The sequence below is a fragment of the Nesoenas mayeri genome, assembly GCF_963082525.1.
Source record: "Nesoenas mayeri genome assembly, chromosome: 4".
Lineage (NCBI taxonomy): Eukaryota > Metazoa > Chordata > Aves > Columbiformes > Columbidae > Nesoenas > Nesoenas mayeri.
The window spans coordinates 57,889,409-57,906,506 of NC_137540.1; the positions used below are offsets into that span (position 1 = coordinate 57,889,409).

Sequence of the window (17,098 nt, forward strand, 5' to 3'; positions counted from 1 at the left end):
CACACTCACTATCTTATCTTTCTCATATCACCAATATTTTAAACAGAAAGCACGTCTAAGCTATTTGACAAATACTTAAAACAAACATCCACATAAAGCAAGCTTCATGGGAAGGAATGGGCAATTCTACCCAGCATAAACTAAGCAGCAATAGACGGCAGAAGTGCATAAGCACTAATGGGCACTGTCAAGGGCACTATTTAGAGCTTGTAATTCTCACACAGATCCCTCAACAGGCTACTTAACAAAGTTTCAAATTACTGATACGGTCATTTACACTACCTTCCACCCTCTTGTTTAATGCTGTCAGATTGCATTAAACTGGCACTATAAACCAGCAACACATAAGAAACAAATCAGAATTCCTAAAACATCCAGAAAGGAAAAGCAGTATTATCCAAGTTTCTTAATATAAACCAAAAAGAGTTTATTATTTGAGAGGCTTCACGCTTTCTAACAGTCACCTGACCACTGTTAATACAGCTTTGGAGTCTTGTTCTAAGGGTCTCCCTGTGGTACAACTTAAGTTTCCTCAACAGGATGCACAGTAAAGCCATTACAAGCAGACACAATAAGACCAGACATTCCTCTCAAAATCTCTTGAGTCTTACTGTGACCACTACATTCAAGAAACCTGAAGCAAAAATATACATAACAGACAAATTAGAGCCTAAATTTCTGAAGAGTTACTCCTAAGTTGGACGAACAATTGACAGGAGATAATTTTCTCTGATAATTTAGTTGCAATGTTTTCACTGAACAAAATCTGTAGTTAATAAGTATTTACAGAATATTTGTGAATATGAAGCTAAAAATCACTGTTTAAAACATACATATTTGTTACACAGCAAACACTTAACCAATGTATTACCTCAGACTAAACTTAAATGACTTCCTGCTTTAGTAGAATGAACCAATGGCGTGGTCCTAGTCTCATTCTTCTTTTGTTCCTGCTTTTAGTAGTTTGACTAATACCAACTTTTAGATCTCTACATGTTCACCATTAGCACACCACCATGTGAAAGATGTAGGAAAAAAAAAAACCTTTTTTCTCCTAACTACTCTAACATTCTGAACCTCTAAAAATTCCATTTTTAATCACTACATCCTGGAACATATTTGGTAAAGAACACCATACCACTCATTATGTACTATCTTTTGATACTGAGAGTATTTGGCTCAACTTATTTCATTCAAATCAAAGTGGGGGAAGGATGATTGTGTTAGGTTGTCAGTCCATTTTTTTGTATCCTAAGTTTGAAGGGATTTTCCAAAATGGTTTGGACTAAGAATTCTAGCTTTTTATAGCCCAAAAAAAGTTTACATCAATGAGGAAGCACATTAGACTTTCCACTTAATATAGTGTACAATAAATGTTTAAAAAACAGCTTGATAACAGCCCTGAGAACTTACTAAATTAAAATCATGTTTATCTGGAATTCAGTGCTTGCAACAGTCACTTTCACAAGTTACAACCTCATAATGATGAGTGTGTAAGCTAGCTTAGTTTACTTACACCCAACATGTCAATATGAAATTAACACTAGCTGGACTGAGTTTTTAGACAGGTTTACATATGCCTATAAATAACAATACCAAAATATTCATAAAGATGGTTTAAAAGAGGTCATCCACTTACTACTCTAAACAACTTGGTGGAAAAATTGTTTAGTTATGTCTGTTTCTACAACCGCCATAATTTTTAGCTAGACTTCTTTACCTACCTTCAGATGTTTTCCAGCGTTTCCATAGATCCTCAATGGTGATATGTTTGTCTTCTCTGTGCAAGTGACTATGTTTATTAGAGGCATCCTTGTATTGCATATCTTCCCTTAGAAACTGAAGAAAAAGGGAAAACATCATCTTAATATCATGCCAAGATAACTATTTCCAAACAGAAACGACAGGTAAATCAGGAAAGATAATCTTTACCACATATTCCCCATGTAAGCAGCACACAATTTAAGCTGACTACATCAAACATTCAGAAAGCAAGTTAAACACACTTACAGGATTTGACTTTCACAATAATTAAATCTAGGAAAACTGAAGGTGCAATTGCTAGTATACTAGGTTTAACAACATTATTAGTATGCCTTAGATTTAGAGTGCTTAACCACACAAGTCATACTGCAAACTTCTCTATTCTAAAGACATTTCACCAACTTCATCTACTTGAAAATAAGACCATTTAAGATTTGAAAGTGTGCCAGTCTTTACAGATGAGTAATATCTGAATCCTGCTACACTAGCTAAGTGCAACTGCTTGAGGGATGAGAGAAAGGTGTTGACTATTACTAGAGTCCTTTGATTAGACAACAAAAGTTTGACTTCTATTTCATCAAATTAAAAGAAGTCATCTTAGGGCAAATTTTCTTCTTGTTAATCATTCCTCAGTGGTTACACTGCAAGCACAGAAGCATTACACAAAGCTGTTTCATTGTCAGTAATTAACAGGGTGCCTACATCAAAGTACTGCACTGTGCCTTCTGGTAAGCATGATAGAGAGATCCTGCAATCACGTCATATATAGCAGTGTTCTGTCAGTATTTCACAAGTCACTATAAACAGCTTCTCCAACTACATACAAGGAAAAGAAGCATGGAGATGTAAAGGCCATTTTATTTTTATTTCAGACAGGCCTAGAAAAGTTGGAATACTGGTTAGAAAACCACCCTCACATCAATAGTGGAAATCTTCCATACATATAAGTCCCCAAATGCACAGCAGGAACAGTGTCTGTGGGTGGAGATCTTAGTATTAGTACCAGAAAACTAACATGTGAGCTAAGTAATCTTCCAGAGCATTCCATTCCTGACGGATACATCTGCTTAAATAAAATCAGATATAGATAGTCACTACAGCTAACTCAAAAACCAGCTTTTTATGTTGCTACTCATATGTCATCACCACTTCAAGCCGAAGTGAGGAAGAAGGCCAAGCTACCAATGCACTGCAGAAGACCCCACGTCACATTTAGTCCTGGTAGTAATTTATCTGCACAGCTTCCCACATAGGCCCCATTTCTAACAGATCTAGAGGTCATGTCATTCAAGAAACTGCAGGAGAGACTGAAAAGTAATCAATGTTAAATTATAATAGTAACTCTTAATAAAAACAGTGTATGACACTTATTAAAAACTTTATTCTTAGTAGGAAGTAAGGAATCTAATAAATGAGAAGCGATTCAAGTTTCTCCAATAACCAGTTGCCTTTCCTAATCCAATTGTAAAGTCATATGTAACTTTTAGTTCCAAATACAGCTTGGATGCAAACCCTCTCTCATTCATCTACCATTCCAAAACCTTTTTGATTGTCAGACATTAGCTTTCTAAAGTCTTTTGATCCTTAAAATAGTTCCACTAAACCCATATGAATTGAACAAGCATTTTTAACTTCTCTTCCATATGTATGAGAAAGGCATAAATATAGATATACACCCATTATATACATGAGAAATATAGGAGGAATTTATGAAATACAGGAAAATAACTGAAAATAACAGTTGGGGCAGAGGCAATTACAGAACTTCTGAAACACCATGGACCCAGCAACTGTAAAATGTACAAGTACAGAAAAGGACTGTAACTATAGCTGTAACTATCTGCAAATATAAAGATATCTGCTGCATAACCTCTGTTACATATTCCACAGTCCAAGTGTGAACTCTGAATACTTCCCAAATTGGCATAACTACCATGAAGCTGGCAATCTCCAGAGCTAACATGCAATGTGCAAACAAGGGCAGATTATCTTATTTATTCCCACTCTGTAAACTAAAGAAACCAAACAATAAAACAAAAAAAATTCTTGTCCACTAACATCTCTAAGCCATTCCAGATGAAAGTATAGTCCGACAGCTGAAACAGCAGGAAAAAACTGATGCTTGCATTCTTCACCTTTTCCCTTCAGACTCCAGGCACCTACTATCAACTACCATTCCCAATGTGTCTTTTGAGAACTTGTGAAAAATGTACTAAAAAGACAGAAAAATATATTACAGGTCCCTCCCTATAAAGACAATCTCCCTTCATAAGGGGGCTAAGGTACATGTTAATGCTTACTCTCAGCTTTCTAGTGACTGGTGATGCACTGCTCTGGGAGACTCCAAATGTCAGGCATGGAAATTTGTTTTAAAAACAAGCGCTACAGGCCGATCAAGTTCCTGAAGAAAAGCAGAATGGCATATGTACTGTATGTGAAGGTTTCAGCACACTTTGCATCTCCTCACCTAAAATTCATACCTCAGATCAGTTTTTTTCCTAAGAAATAACCTTGCTTCTATCTTTACTGCTATTTGTAAGCAAAAGTTGTAAAATACAGTAGAATGTGAACGTTTGAACAGCTACAGGTGCTCTCAAAGAAAATCTGAATTGCTGTTAACAATTCTACATACAGGGTTGGGAATAAAGAAGAGAAGAAGCCAACTGATAAACAGAAAAGCTTACATCTCACCCCAAAGCACTATAAGGTACTATAAGAAAGCATTCTGGTTTAAAAAATGGGAGGAACATAAGTTACCTTGGCACAGAGATAAGCAACGCAAATGACAGTTTTTGGAAAACTCGGAGCATTTCATGTCGTTCTGCTACAGAGCCCGCAGAGGGAGCAAGAGTTAAGGTATGAATCCACGCTCTCAACACACCGCTGGAACACAACCAGCTCCGCTGACAAGTTGAGGAGAAAAAATGAAAAGCTGATTTCAAATTTCATCACAAATACAGAAAACAAATCCAAGGTTGAAGCACAGGATTTCACAGGTGAAGGGGACAACAGTGAAAAAGATCTGGTTTATACTGAGAGACAGTTTAGAGTATTTTACTAAGTTCTTTTTTTAAAAGAGATTGTCAACACACAAGCTTGCAAGAAGCTTGTGTTTAGTGATCCGTCCGCGGTAACATCGCAGAGCAAGAGATTATGTGTTTACGGGATTTCCTTCAAAACAGAAAAGAGCCTCTTCTGTTCAATTCTACTCGTATTGCTCCCAGATCCTGTGAAAACAACAATCATTTCCTCCATAAGGTTGTCTAACACCAGATGGTCACAACAGTAAAGGTACAGTGTGCATAACTATAAAGAGGCTGTCATGTTTCAAAGAATGAATGCATTTACTAATGAAAAGATATTATATCAAACATCTCTCTTTTGTTTAAAATACCTTTCTTTCAAAACTGGCCTAATATGGAAGTTCTCCTTTAAGAAAAGGAATTGTGTCCTAAATTGAAGAAAGCCATAAAAACAGAACAACTCTGGTAAAAACAGAGGATTTTTCTGTTCCTTGTCATGGCAGCTAATCTCTCTTCTGTTGCCCTGGTCATTAAGTATACACAGAAAAGGTTAGAAAAATAACTCTAAATAGGGAGGTTAAAAGAATAAGCTCTAACAAAAACTATCTACGGATTATCTTAGCCAACATAATTATTCAAGAGGGAGAAGGCCTTTTGAGTCTACAAAGTTGAAACCAATAAAGCAGCAGATAAGTTACCTAAAAATTCTGTGTGAAACTGATCATTTGTCAAAGTAGTTACTTCAAAAAACAAGTAGAGAGTAAAAAACAACATCACACCTAGACTCACAACTGGAGTTTTGATTCCAAAAGTACCACAACTGTGCCTCTACAAAAACTCACATTCCAAAGCCCAAAGTTCAGCACCATAATAGGTGGAGAGGAAACTTTCTCCTCCCTGGAGGTGACAAGGGCTTGCAGAACCCTGGAAAGGAGTTACAGGCTCAGGTAGGCCACAACCTTCCTTCCTCTTCCTCGCTGTAACCTAATGCTAGAACGACCACCAAAATAATAAAAAAAAAAACAACCCTTCCAAAACAGGAAAAAAGATACAGCAAAATTTAATACTTATCTGACATGGAGAGAACACTTATGAACTAAAGCCACATGCAACTGCACAAAAAGTTAAAATATGTTAAATTGCAAGAGTAGACAAGTTGCAAGAGATGCTGGCTCCTTGAGGAGCAAATGAACAACTGCATACTTTTGCAAATGCCAGTGGAAAAGTAAAATTAACCACACTCGCTAACTGCAGAAGGAAGTATTCACATGCTATGTTTATATTTTGTTCTGGGTGAAGGCTCAAGTTTATGATTTTCAGTTTCATGAACTTAAAATAGACCCTCTAACTGACAAGTTTACTTTAAGAGCAATTAGTAACGTATCCTGGCTAACTGTTCTGTCTTCCTTGAGCATCTATTCCTTAAACAGTGTTACTTCTTTTGCTTTTATTCCATCAAAAGAAAACCTGCAAAAGTTACAACTTTGGTTTTCCTCTAATCCTACCTTCAGATACAGCTGGTCACTGTTAGACAGACATTTCCACCCATCTACCGCTACCAGACTTGTTGGCAACCATTGCGATATCACATGTATCAACTAAGTTATGTCAAGTGTGCTTTTAAAAGGCAATATTCAGGCATGACAGCATTCACAAGTGCCTACCTTATGGAAATGGCTTCTAAAGATGTTGCACAGTAAAATAAGAAAATGTATTTAAGCAGAATAGAAAGACTACTAGAAACATAGGGGACATAGCCACAAAAGTGTTACCAAGTGTACCTTCAGTAATCTACAAACTCCATCGAAATAATATTATTGCAGCTTAAAACAAAGCTGTAGCTATCCTACTGCAAAGTAAGTGTCACAATCTCTTCAAGGCCAAGTTAGAATTTCCAAGGGGGCACTTCACTGTAGCAGGACTAAATGCCTGCAGTGCTACATAAACAGGTGCAGACAGCCATGTATTAGCTTAAGTACCTCCAAGGAGACAAGGCATGAGGTAGGTCTGATCCAAATCACATTGGAACAGGTTTCTATGCAACCATAGCCACGATGACACACGCTGCCTCTCTACAGGACTCCTTTGCACAGGCACAGCCACAGCCTAACATGGTGGTACTGTTTTAAGACAAGACCTGGCTCCTGCCTGTCCTGCTTTGTAAAAAACAGGCTGTGTAAGACATGCTCAGAGGTGCTTACAAAACTTCAGGAGGCTAAAAGACACTCTTGCCTGGGGACAAATACATCAGCAGTTGACTGATAAAATTCAATGGGAAAAAAAAAGACCTCTATTAACAGGTTTGCTATACTGGTTAGGAAGGTCAAAATATTCATTTGAAAGATTAGCGCTTGTAGCAGAACAGTCTTGCACAGTGAAATGTAAAACACACTCAGAAGCCTTCCCAGCATTATGCAAAACATTTACAGTGTTTTCAGTTTCTGAACCACTGCAGCAGATATTTCTCTACCACAGAATTTTGCCTAACCAGCTGACACTGAAGTATAAACTAGTTCCACAGATACAAACACCAGTTCATTATATAAATGTATGGATGAGACCAGAATACTAAGGGAATGTTAAAGGACATTTAACATCTTGCTAAGTGTATATTTGCAAACAACAAAATGAAGCAAGAGCTCAGACTGTAGCAGAACCTTTCCCAGCTGAAATAATAACACCTGGGGTAGACTCCTGAGGTTTATCAAGGTCCCAAGATGCAATAAACAAAATGATATCATGCTTTTGAACAATGTCATCCATTATTTTTTAACATCTGTTCCACACATACTGTACATCCCCCCTCCCCAAAACTTCTACTAAATCTTTACACCCTCCAAGATGTAACAATCAAAAGGAAGAGAAATTCTATGCATAAATTTACTTTTGTTCAAAAATACAGAAAGGCTATTAACAAAGTCAGCCTGAGCTTAACGTTAAATTCTGAAAGTGACTTTTCATCTCACACATAATGCTCCTAATACCTCAATTATACATACTTGTAATGGGAGCACCACACTATCTCGCCATCTAGTTCTTCAGGATTTCCTGTCACAGAATTTCTTGCAATTTTGCTCAAGTATTTAGTACTCACTACTGTCCAGAACAGATTATTGAAATGAATATGTCTCAGGTCCAAACTAGTAAATCATGTTTCATTCATTTTTATGGAATTTATCCATATTTTAAGGAATTAAAAGAACAGAGATATCCAGGGGCTTCTTTCACCAACTCATCTTTACACAAATTGAATACTGAAATAAACAGCTTTATTTCAGCAGTAATTCAGAAAATAACTTCACATTGAAAAGTTCCATGTTAAATGTTATTTATCCAGATTCTCAATGCATAATATTTTAATTTAGGAAGCTTGTAAAATAAATTGTGATTTATAGATGCATGTAGCATTTTAATTGCTAGAAGAAAGGAAGCATAAACAACCAAGAATATGACTAGCAAATTAATTACATAATAAAAATAAGTAATAAGGGCACAAACTGGTTCTCCTTTATTTTAAAAGCCTTTAATCACAAATTAACATTAAAACATAAGTATACTGAAGCATGTTTCTCAACTCACTCTAGTTCTATAATTATAAATTTTTGACCAAGATGTTTACATCTGACCTCTGTATCTTCTCCATTTTCATTTCCTTCTAGATTCTTTGACTTCTTTCTTTTTTAAACTCCATTTCTTCAACTTCTATCAAAAAAACACAACCTACTCTCTCAAGACATTATGTTAGTCCCACTTCTCTTGGATTATTTGCATCTTGGATGCAAATATAACCTCAAGCCCTCAAATAGCTTCAGAGAGCCCATCTACTCGGAGAATATCAACTTAAAGGATCTTGGGCTGTCAAATATTCTGCCCAGCAGATGTACTACAGCCAAAGTGCTATGTTACTATTGCTATTTGTAGTCAGATCATACGGGCTACTTTCCTGCTTTAATCACTGTATGGAAGACAATCATCCTCCCTGTTTTAAGCCACTAAAGCTAGATTCTTTTTGATTTTAGCCTCCAGACAACATTTAAAGTCTGGCACTTTGCATATCACCCCTGAGGTTCCAACTTCTTTGACCACAATGTTAAAAGCCATTCTCTGATCATTTCATGCTTTCAATACTGCAGTCTCTTCCTCTCCACACATTGTTTGTTGTCATCTTTTTTTTTTTTTTGTGGTGGTTTTGTGTGAGGTTTGTTGGGTTGCGTGTTTTTTTGTTAAGTAATTATCCAAATGCACTCATTAAAAAAAAAAAAAACCTCAAAATATCAAGATATTAAGTGATATATCCAAAGATCCCAGGCAAAGTTGTAAATTCATGCCATTAGCTTTGTGTGACATTAGAGGCACAGTTAGATATTAATATTTCCAAAACACCAACTTGTTCTATTTCTACAGAGAGATTCCTTGAGGAAATCACTTGATGTAGGATCTACATATAGAGGTTATTTGGAAACAGGAAAAACCTATGTAAATAGTGAACATATGATAAGTCTGTCTTACTGCTTGTGCCTCTTCATCATTAAAACAAATCGTGTACATGTGGTGCAACAGATGCTTCCTGAGACAGATAGCCTCCCACAACACATGACTAAAACCTCAGTTAGTAATGTGTTCTCCCTTTCACTCACCCTTTTACAGCCTGCCTCTTGAAACTAGTTTAAACAATTGCAATCTTTTGTATGTTAATAACAACATAATAATAGTAGGAGCTAGATTTGATAGAGAAATCCATATTAGCCTGTCCTAACAGTAACTATAGTCTTTTTCCACATCCTTCCTTTTACTCTCTGCTGTACCATGCTTTCTGGTTTTCACACTGTGATAGCATACTTTACAGAAATTAGTAAGTGCACAGTAAAGCATAAAGGATGACAAATTATTATCCAAAACATTTTTTTCCTTTAAGTTACACTTCTTGTTCTGAAGTACATAATTCTACACTGACAATTCACAGCAAGTACTAGAAAGTTATGTGAATCCTGAATGCAGAAAGAAAATTAAAACAAGTAGCTATGACAAAAGTTCTTTTTTCCCCCCAAGTATTTTGTAATAACTACAATTAGAAAAGTATATTCTAGTGAATTTATTTTTTTTTCATCTTTATAAATCTCTTAAACTATACCATCTAGTCTAACATAGGGAACAGACCAAAGACTAAGGAAAAAAATATCTAACCATTCCATGCTCAAACCAGAACCGCTCTGTCTTCCTTAGAAGACTTCAACAAATCCCTCATGTGTTTCAATGACTAATAAATCTTGGGCTAAAATTTAGACTGAGTTTCCCCCCATTGATTTGATCAAGGTCAAATACAAGCTTGTTTGCATTCCACACAAAGTAGATCCAAGAAGTTTCCAGTATCAGACAATTTTTGAGGAAACAAAGTCTCTTATAGAAGTTCAAAGTTTTTTTACCTCCTAGAGAAATTCTCTCTCTACAGAATGATTTTATGTGAGATAACATTTCACAGAGGAAAACCAAAACTACAACATAAAACAGGGCATGAGGAACATTAGGAAAAATAATAGACTGTGCAGATTACATGTCAGGATTCACTGTTGGGAGTTCTCAATTGCATTAGCAAATTAAAATAATTAAAATAAATAGTTCAACATCTTTAGCTCTTGTTACCTTCCCCTCTCAAAATAACTTATTTACAAGAACTTCCTTACTTGGTGTAAATATACAATTGTAATTTGTAACACCATTTTAGCGCTGGTAAAACAGGAAGTTATTGTACAGCATCACCTTTTTCCTGCAAAATAAAAAGCCAATGAATATCTGATCAATATAGTCAATATACTGTTCTTCCAGGAGTCTTGCAAGCAAAAACCATGCAGCATGAAACATGAAATCCATTACCCTGCTGTTAAGTAAAATCCCTGCATTTCATGTAAGCTTTTCTTAAAATAGTTTGGGGGAGGGGGTTGGTTTGTTTATTTTGCTTGCTTGTGTTTGGGTTTTTTTGTTTGTTTGTACATTATCAGTCCTCATTCTTAATCAAAACAAGCAGCATTACTCACTGTTACAGGGGGAAAAAAAAGAAATCTGGTTTTGAAATAGTGTATATTAGGACACAATTAGTATATATTCTGACCTACTGTAATCAGGTAACTACGTAACTATTTTGTTAAAATGTCATGTCTTTTAAGATTATGGTAAAGTCCCAGTAGAAGCACTACAACAAGAGCGTATAGATTACTACTTTTAAGAGTAGCTTCTGTTACTTGGATTTATCTCAACATTCCTCTAGATCAGGAAGAAACTTAAGGTCAGATATAAAGATGGTTCACTAGAAATCAGGACAGATCTTCCAAATACTGATAAAAAGTTTCCAATGTATAAATATTTCAGCATTTTCTTTTTACTTTCTTAGCTTTTGTGTATAACAAATGCAGGGTAAGTCAAGAGAACCACACAATGCTGAGAAGCTCCTCAGAAAACTCACACACCAACACTAACGTTTCAGTTTGCAGACTGGATTGTGCCTGTCCCAAACACGAGAACAATCAAACATTCTGTGATAACAGAGCAAGATGATTTCCAGTGCCTGGACTACCTTGCCATGACACCCAGAGTAGATTTTTTTTCCCTCCAAAGTTAAAAAGTACATCATTTTATTCTGGATCATTCTCTCCATTGTACTGTATTCCTTCAGAAAACTCATATCAACCAAGCATCAATCACTGTTGATGCTGTTTGCACACAGTCACACAAAAGTAAGTAGTATCACCTTAAACTTGATAACGATAATTCACAACTCATTCAGGGAGAACAATCTGTCTAGAGATGTTACAAAAAAGGGAAGAGAAATCAGGATTAGATTCTTCTCCCGCTCACCTCCAGCGAGAATGGACTTTAGAGCCATGTGGTAATGCCTTTATTTTTAAGGGACAGGAGCTGAAGGGACATGTCCGCTCCACTTACTTTCTCAACCCTGTACCTGACAACTGCCAGAAAGCATGAGCAAGAAAACAACAAGGATATCTCCATTCCTATCCAGTAATTTTGAGAATCCTGATGGTCAAGTTGAGTAAGTGCAAGAGCAAGTCCTTTGCCAGGACCACCAGGAGCATGCCTACCAAACTCATTCAAGCCCAATCACAAAAAGCTTCAGCCAGGTCTGAAAAACCTTCCTTAGTTCACAGGACTTAACCTACCATTAGCTTAAAGCAGAAGGTTCTTGCTACTCACCCGTAAAAAGTAATTAAAAACACATAAGAAAGGTTTCTCAACTGCTGTCTGTACCAGGTATTGTTTTACACCAGGCAGTGCCTGGAAGAGATCTAAGGTATTAGAAAAAGAAAAACAACAAAGAAAAAAATCAAACAACAACAACAGGAAAGCCCAGCGATGCCTTAAGCAAGAAAACCTTAGCACAAAGAAATTAAAATACCAGGAGGCAGATCATGTCAAGTCTGAGTTGCCTCATTGCAAGCTAAACCAACACTATTTGCCTACCTCTTACACTAATCACAACAATAAGAGAGTTTCTACATAGTTGTAGAAAACTTTCCTTTAGGCCAGAATAACAGACAATAACACTCTATTTCAGACAGTTCTAGAAATTAGACTTGCCTTCCACATTTGGCTGTGGTAAGGGCTGAATTAAGAAAAACAGCAATGATGTACAGGAACATGAGTAGCTATATCAAACCAAGGGAAAAAAAAAAAAAGACCTCACGTACGCAAAAGCGAAGGCTTTTTATTCCTACCTCATCACTTTCATCTACTTCAATACCACCATCCTTGTCATCATCCATTTGCTTATGGATCATGCGGAGAGCTTCCAGGCTGAATCGGTCCTCCTCAGTAAAGCACGGTGGGCTGAGGGAACTGCAGGGATCTAAAGTGGGGAGAAAAAATACCAAATCAAACCAGAAATATTAGCTACTATCAATCTAGAATATAAAGCTCCCATGTAAGAGAAAGGGCTTACATTTCTGTATGTGTACTTGTACTTCACTGCACACAGATACCAGGTCATAGATGTCAAATTTAGCTATAAAATAGTAATTCTTACCAAAAAAGTGAAGGGTATGGGGCCTTGTGGATGGAAATCAACTCTTTCTTTTAACCCAGAAGAAAGTACAAAGAATAGGTTAGAATAGTTTGACTTGAATTTTTTTTTCCACCCCTGTGACTGCTATTGTATCTCCACCTCTTCAATATATCATCCACCTTTAGTAATTTATCACTGCAAAAGCAAATAAAGTCACTGTGTTTTCCAGTCTCCTTTCTGAAAGCCTAGGCTAAACAGAAAGCAGTGGAGGAAGAGAAAAAGAACTACCATAACCTATCATCATGGCTTCGTAAACAGATAACAAAGGGATGGTAACCACACTACAGATCAAATTCAAAATAGATAGTACTACTGAATGCAAAATATTCAAGGACTGCAAGAGAAGAAAGCACACCACAAAGAAAATTCATCTGATAACAAAACATGGTATCTCAGGTCTATATGCTCTGATCAAAAGAAGCAGTCACTGTGGAACAGGATTCTAGGTCAAAAATAGTACATTTTTGTTTGCATTCGTTACTAAAGGGTCATGGTTTGTGTGCTTCTGATGGCTCTGCTTCCACCATGTCAGACTTTCATCTCTGTTCTTTCTTTTCCAGAAGGCACATACCAAATGCTCCAAAATTCTACAATGCATGATGGTCAACTATCATTAAAGACTGGTCTTTCATGTACCTTGACATTAACTAATAGTGAGCTATTTAATTAATGCTGATATTCCAAATGCCATCAAAGAACAGAAGGTGGAGAAAGAGAATTTTTTGAAAGTGATTTTGAAAATGATTAATTCCCATTGTAATGGTCATTATAAAAAACACTGTCTAGTCCCATGAACTGCAACCATGGCACAGGCAGAATCTCAAAACAGGATAGATCCCCATAGCCAGACATGAGTCACTGCATTCTTACTTTAAAATTCAGTTTGATTATACAGAAGTTAAAAGTTACCTGTTATTTGTGCCCATGTACCAATTAAAACTGAACAGAGATGCTGTTTTTAGAACTGTTTCATATAAATCAGAAAGACAAATTACTAAACATTAAACCAGGCCAAACACAGTTTTCACCTCTGGAATATAACTAATATTTCCTGAAAAAAAGTTAAACTGAATAATTTTTAATAGACACTATATTATTTGTCCACCTTTGTTTCACTAGAAAAGGTTTAATTTACACAAGATACAGTCTTTACATTTTTACCTTGCAATGAAAAAATTACTATCATTGGGGAGTTTAAGGACTTATCCTTGTAACACAGAGAATTTGGTGCAGAAAGGCTTCCCTTGCAATGGTAATGAATCACCTCAGAGTTCTGTTAATAATTCAATTCCAATAGCCATGAACAAATAATATGGCACTATCTACAGTAACATCAGAAGAACCATCTTTGTTCTTCAAGATTTGATCTATACTGTGTTTTAAGTTAAAAGAAAGCATAATTGTCAGAACAGATAAACAGGTCCCTCAAACACACTCAACTTCTAAAATTTGTAATTAGTTCTATTCCTGCATAGGATAAAGAGTCAGATAAATAGTGTTCACAGTTTGCAAGCACCTACTCAAATATTTTTCCATTGTTTTCAACTGAAAGCTCAGCTTTCCAAATCAAAAAGGTTTTCTCAGAGTAAATATTCTCAACACTGAGGTTCCTCAGTTTCTTAATCAGAGTACTTATTTATCTTAAATATGCCTTTTCTGTTTCTTTATAAAGAGCTATGGCTCTTTCTGAGAGAAGTAAACAGGCTGCTGGTGCTTCATATGTCCCATGCGCTGGGTCCAGGAACACTTGATCTCTCAGGAGACAACAGAGTTCCAATTGCTCCTTTTAGGACTAAGAAACATGGAATAAACCATCTCAACTGTAATAAAAATTAACCCTCTCTGAAGAGAATCCAGATTTAGCTTCAGGTTTATTTGCATATGGCAAAATTAAACATTCCCAGACTGACATCACTTGTCATCCAACTCTTCAGAGAACAATCTTGAAACAAAAATTACAAAGCCACAACCTAAAGAATAAGTAAAAAGCATTTCACAAGCATATCTACAGAGCCCTACCAAATAAAAAAAAAAAACCACACCTGATGGAAATTTAATCATCTACAGCTCTACAGAAGATTCTAAAATGCAGTATTTTTCCTCACTTGCATGGCAGAAACAATTCAAATTAATTCTAGATTAAGTATGGTTGGAAACTTCTCAAACATCCAGTTAATTAAGATAAAAGCCAAGACGAAAAGTGTCAATATATAGCAAAGCACCATAAATACAGCCCTAATGTCCCGCAACAAACTATAAAACTAGCTGATAATTTTTCATGTGGAATCCACCCTATTGAAGGTGTGACGGGATTCCAAACCATTTATTGTACAAACTTAATTTCAAATCTGGACCAATTTCTCTGTCCTATTCTGCTGTGTTCTCATAAACACACTTATTCCAAAATCATCATCAGAGGAAAGAGTACAGAGATGATACCAAGATGTTTGCTCAGGGAGCGAACCTGATAGCTTAGAATTTGTCCCCTCCTTCAACAAGCAGCACAGAAGAATTAACAAAGCAAACAAAAGAGACACAGTTACATGAAGCGGACAAAAGGCATACAAGCACACCATATGTCACTCTGGACAGAAGTTATTTTACAGTCTAGTTTTTAATGTTGCTTTTTGCTTTCTGGTGATGATAAGGAGGGAATTTGTTACTGAAAAACGAAATGTCAAATTCATGGCTCAAACTTGGCAGAGGCTTTTGAACCAAACCTTCCTCCTGCCGTGAGTAGCTCAGGAAGTGCCTCCTGGCTCTGTGGCGAGAGGAGAAAGCACCTGCACAAAGCCATACGTACAGACAGGAGACAGTTTGATAATGAATCAAGTACACAGTTATCCAATCTGGTATCCAGGAAACCTCGTATAATATTTACAGATAAGGGGAAAGTAATGTTTAGCAATTTTTCTCCCCCTCTTTTTTTTTTTCTTTTCAGTAAGGCTAAAATAAGAAGAGACTATACGAAAAACTTCAGTGCAAAATTCACCTGAACTTTAAAATCATGGCTTTCTCATCCCATTTCCTGAAGCCAACCAGAGCTAAACTTAAAGGGGCACTGTCAACACAAGCCAGTGAGGAAAACTAAGTACACCCATATCTTCAAGCATGCATGCCCTTGAAATTGATTTTAGGAGAAATACACCATTAGAAATGGTTCCAAAGAAAAAGGGTGTGTGCACCTCACAGTCTGTCATCTATCCTGCATTTACTTTTCCCTAAATTGTCGTGAGCATAGCAGACTTCAGAATGAAAAGAAGTGACAGGCCAACAAATAGCTAATAATCCTGCAGGTATCCCACATACACACCCTTCTGCATACAGACACTGGAACAGAAAAGCTATGACTGTGCCAAAGCCTGTGACAGAGAAACCGGTGCCAGGTGTTTGCAGTTCTGATCTGGCCTCCAAATCACCTCCAGCTTTAAGTCTTTTCAATGCCTCAAAGAGCCTTTTTAAAAATACAGGGACACACAAAATCTTTATGATTTTCAGAGGTACCTGGAACCAGATACACACCTCCAAATTTAGAATGTAAATGCCTTCAATTTTCCCCACTAGTTCATTCAGAACAACTTAGCAGTTGGGAGTTATTTGGAGAAATGGGCTACGACACATCATTTTCGTGCTGTGAGGATGTTCGGTGTTAACCAAGAAGGAAGGGCACTTTTTCACACTAACACATGGTAGTCCTATGGAAGCCCACAGTGTTCAGTGACTGCCTTTTTCTTATTAATTCAGGACTATACCATGTTCTGCTAGTTTTATGATTCCTTGTCCCTAAGCTGCCATCTGGGAAAAAACAAAGCTTCACAGAAAAGGCAAGCACTATATACAAGTGTCAGCTTCCTAAGTACATACTCTCAGCTTAAAATAACTGTTTCAGCAATCATAATGACAGAAGTAGGATTTCTTTGCATTTTCTAGAGCCAAAGCAGATGGCTACAATATCCTCAGCCACCTAAACAAATGCATCTTCATCTAACTAGGATTTCTGTTTCTTTACATGCTTTAGTTTTACACTGCACTTTAATACATTACAGTTTCTTCATCAATATGGTTCTTTCCCAGGGAAAAAACAAAAAAAAAAGAAAAAGAAAACAATTATTTTTAAAGACCTGAGTACAAATCTCAGTGTCAGATACAGTAGGGATTATTGAAATTATTGAAAAGCAAGTGCTTTCAAGAATTTCACCAGATGTTCAAAACAGCTATTCACAGTAAAGCTAATAAACAT

The 17,098-nt window shown here is 36.4% G+C and overlaps 1 protein-coding gene across 2 annotated transcripts in view; it reads right to left on the reverse strand.

The window, feature by feature from the left end:
- Nucleotides 1-17,098, reverse strand: part of STIM2 (stromal interaction molecule 2) — a gene marked incomplete at its 5' end in the record, with an annotated part of 65,119 nt that overhangs the window by 15,656 nt on the left and 32,365 nt on the right. Inside the window, 2 exons of one of the 2 annotated variants that reach the window (XM_080344527.1) lie at nt 1,725-1,839; nt 12,512-12,642. In XM_080344527.1, coding sequence (XP_080200653.1) covers nt 1,725-1,839; nt 12,512-12,642 — 246 coding nt within the window. Of the gene's footprint in view, nt 1-1,724; nt 1,840-4,521; nt 4,628-12,511; nt 12,643-17,098 lie in introns of those variants that run through there. The other variant, XM_080344528.1, reaches the window with a different exon arrangement.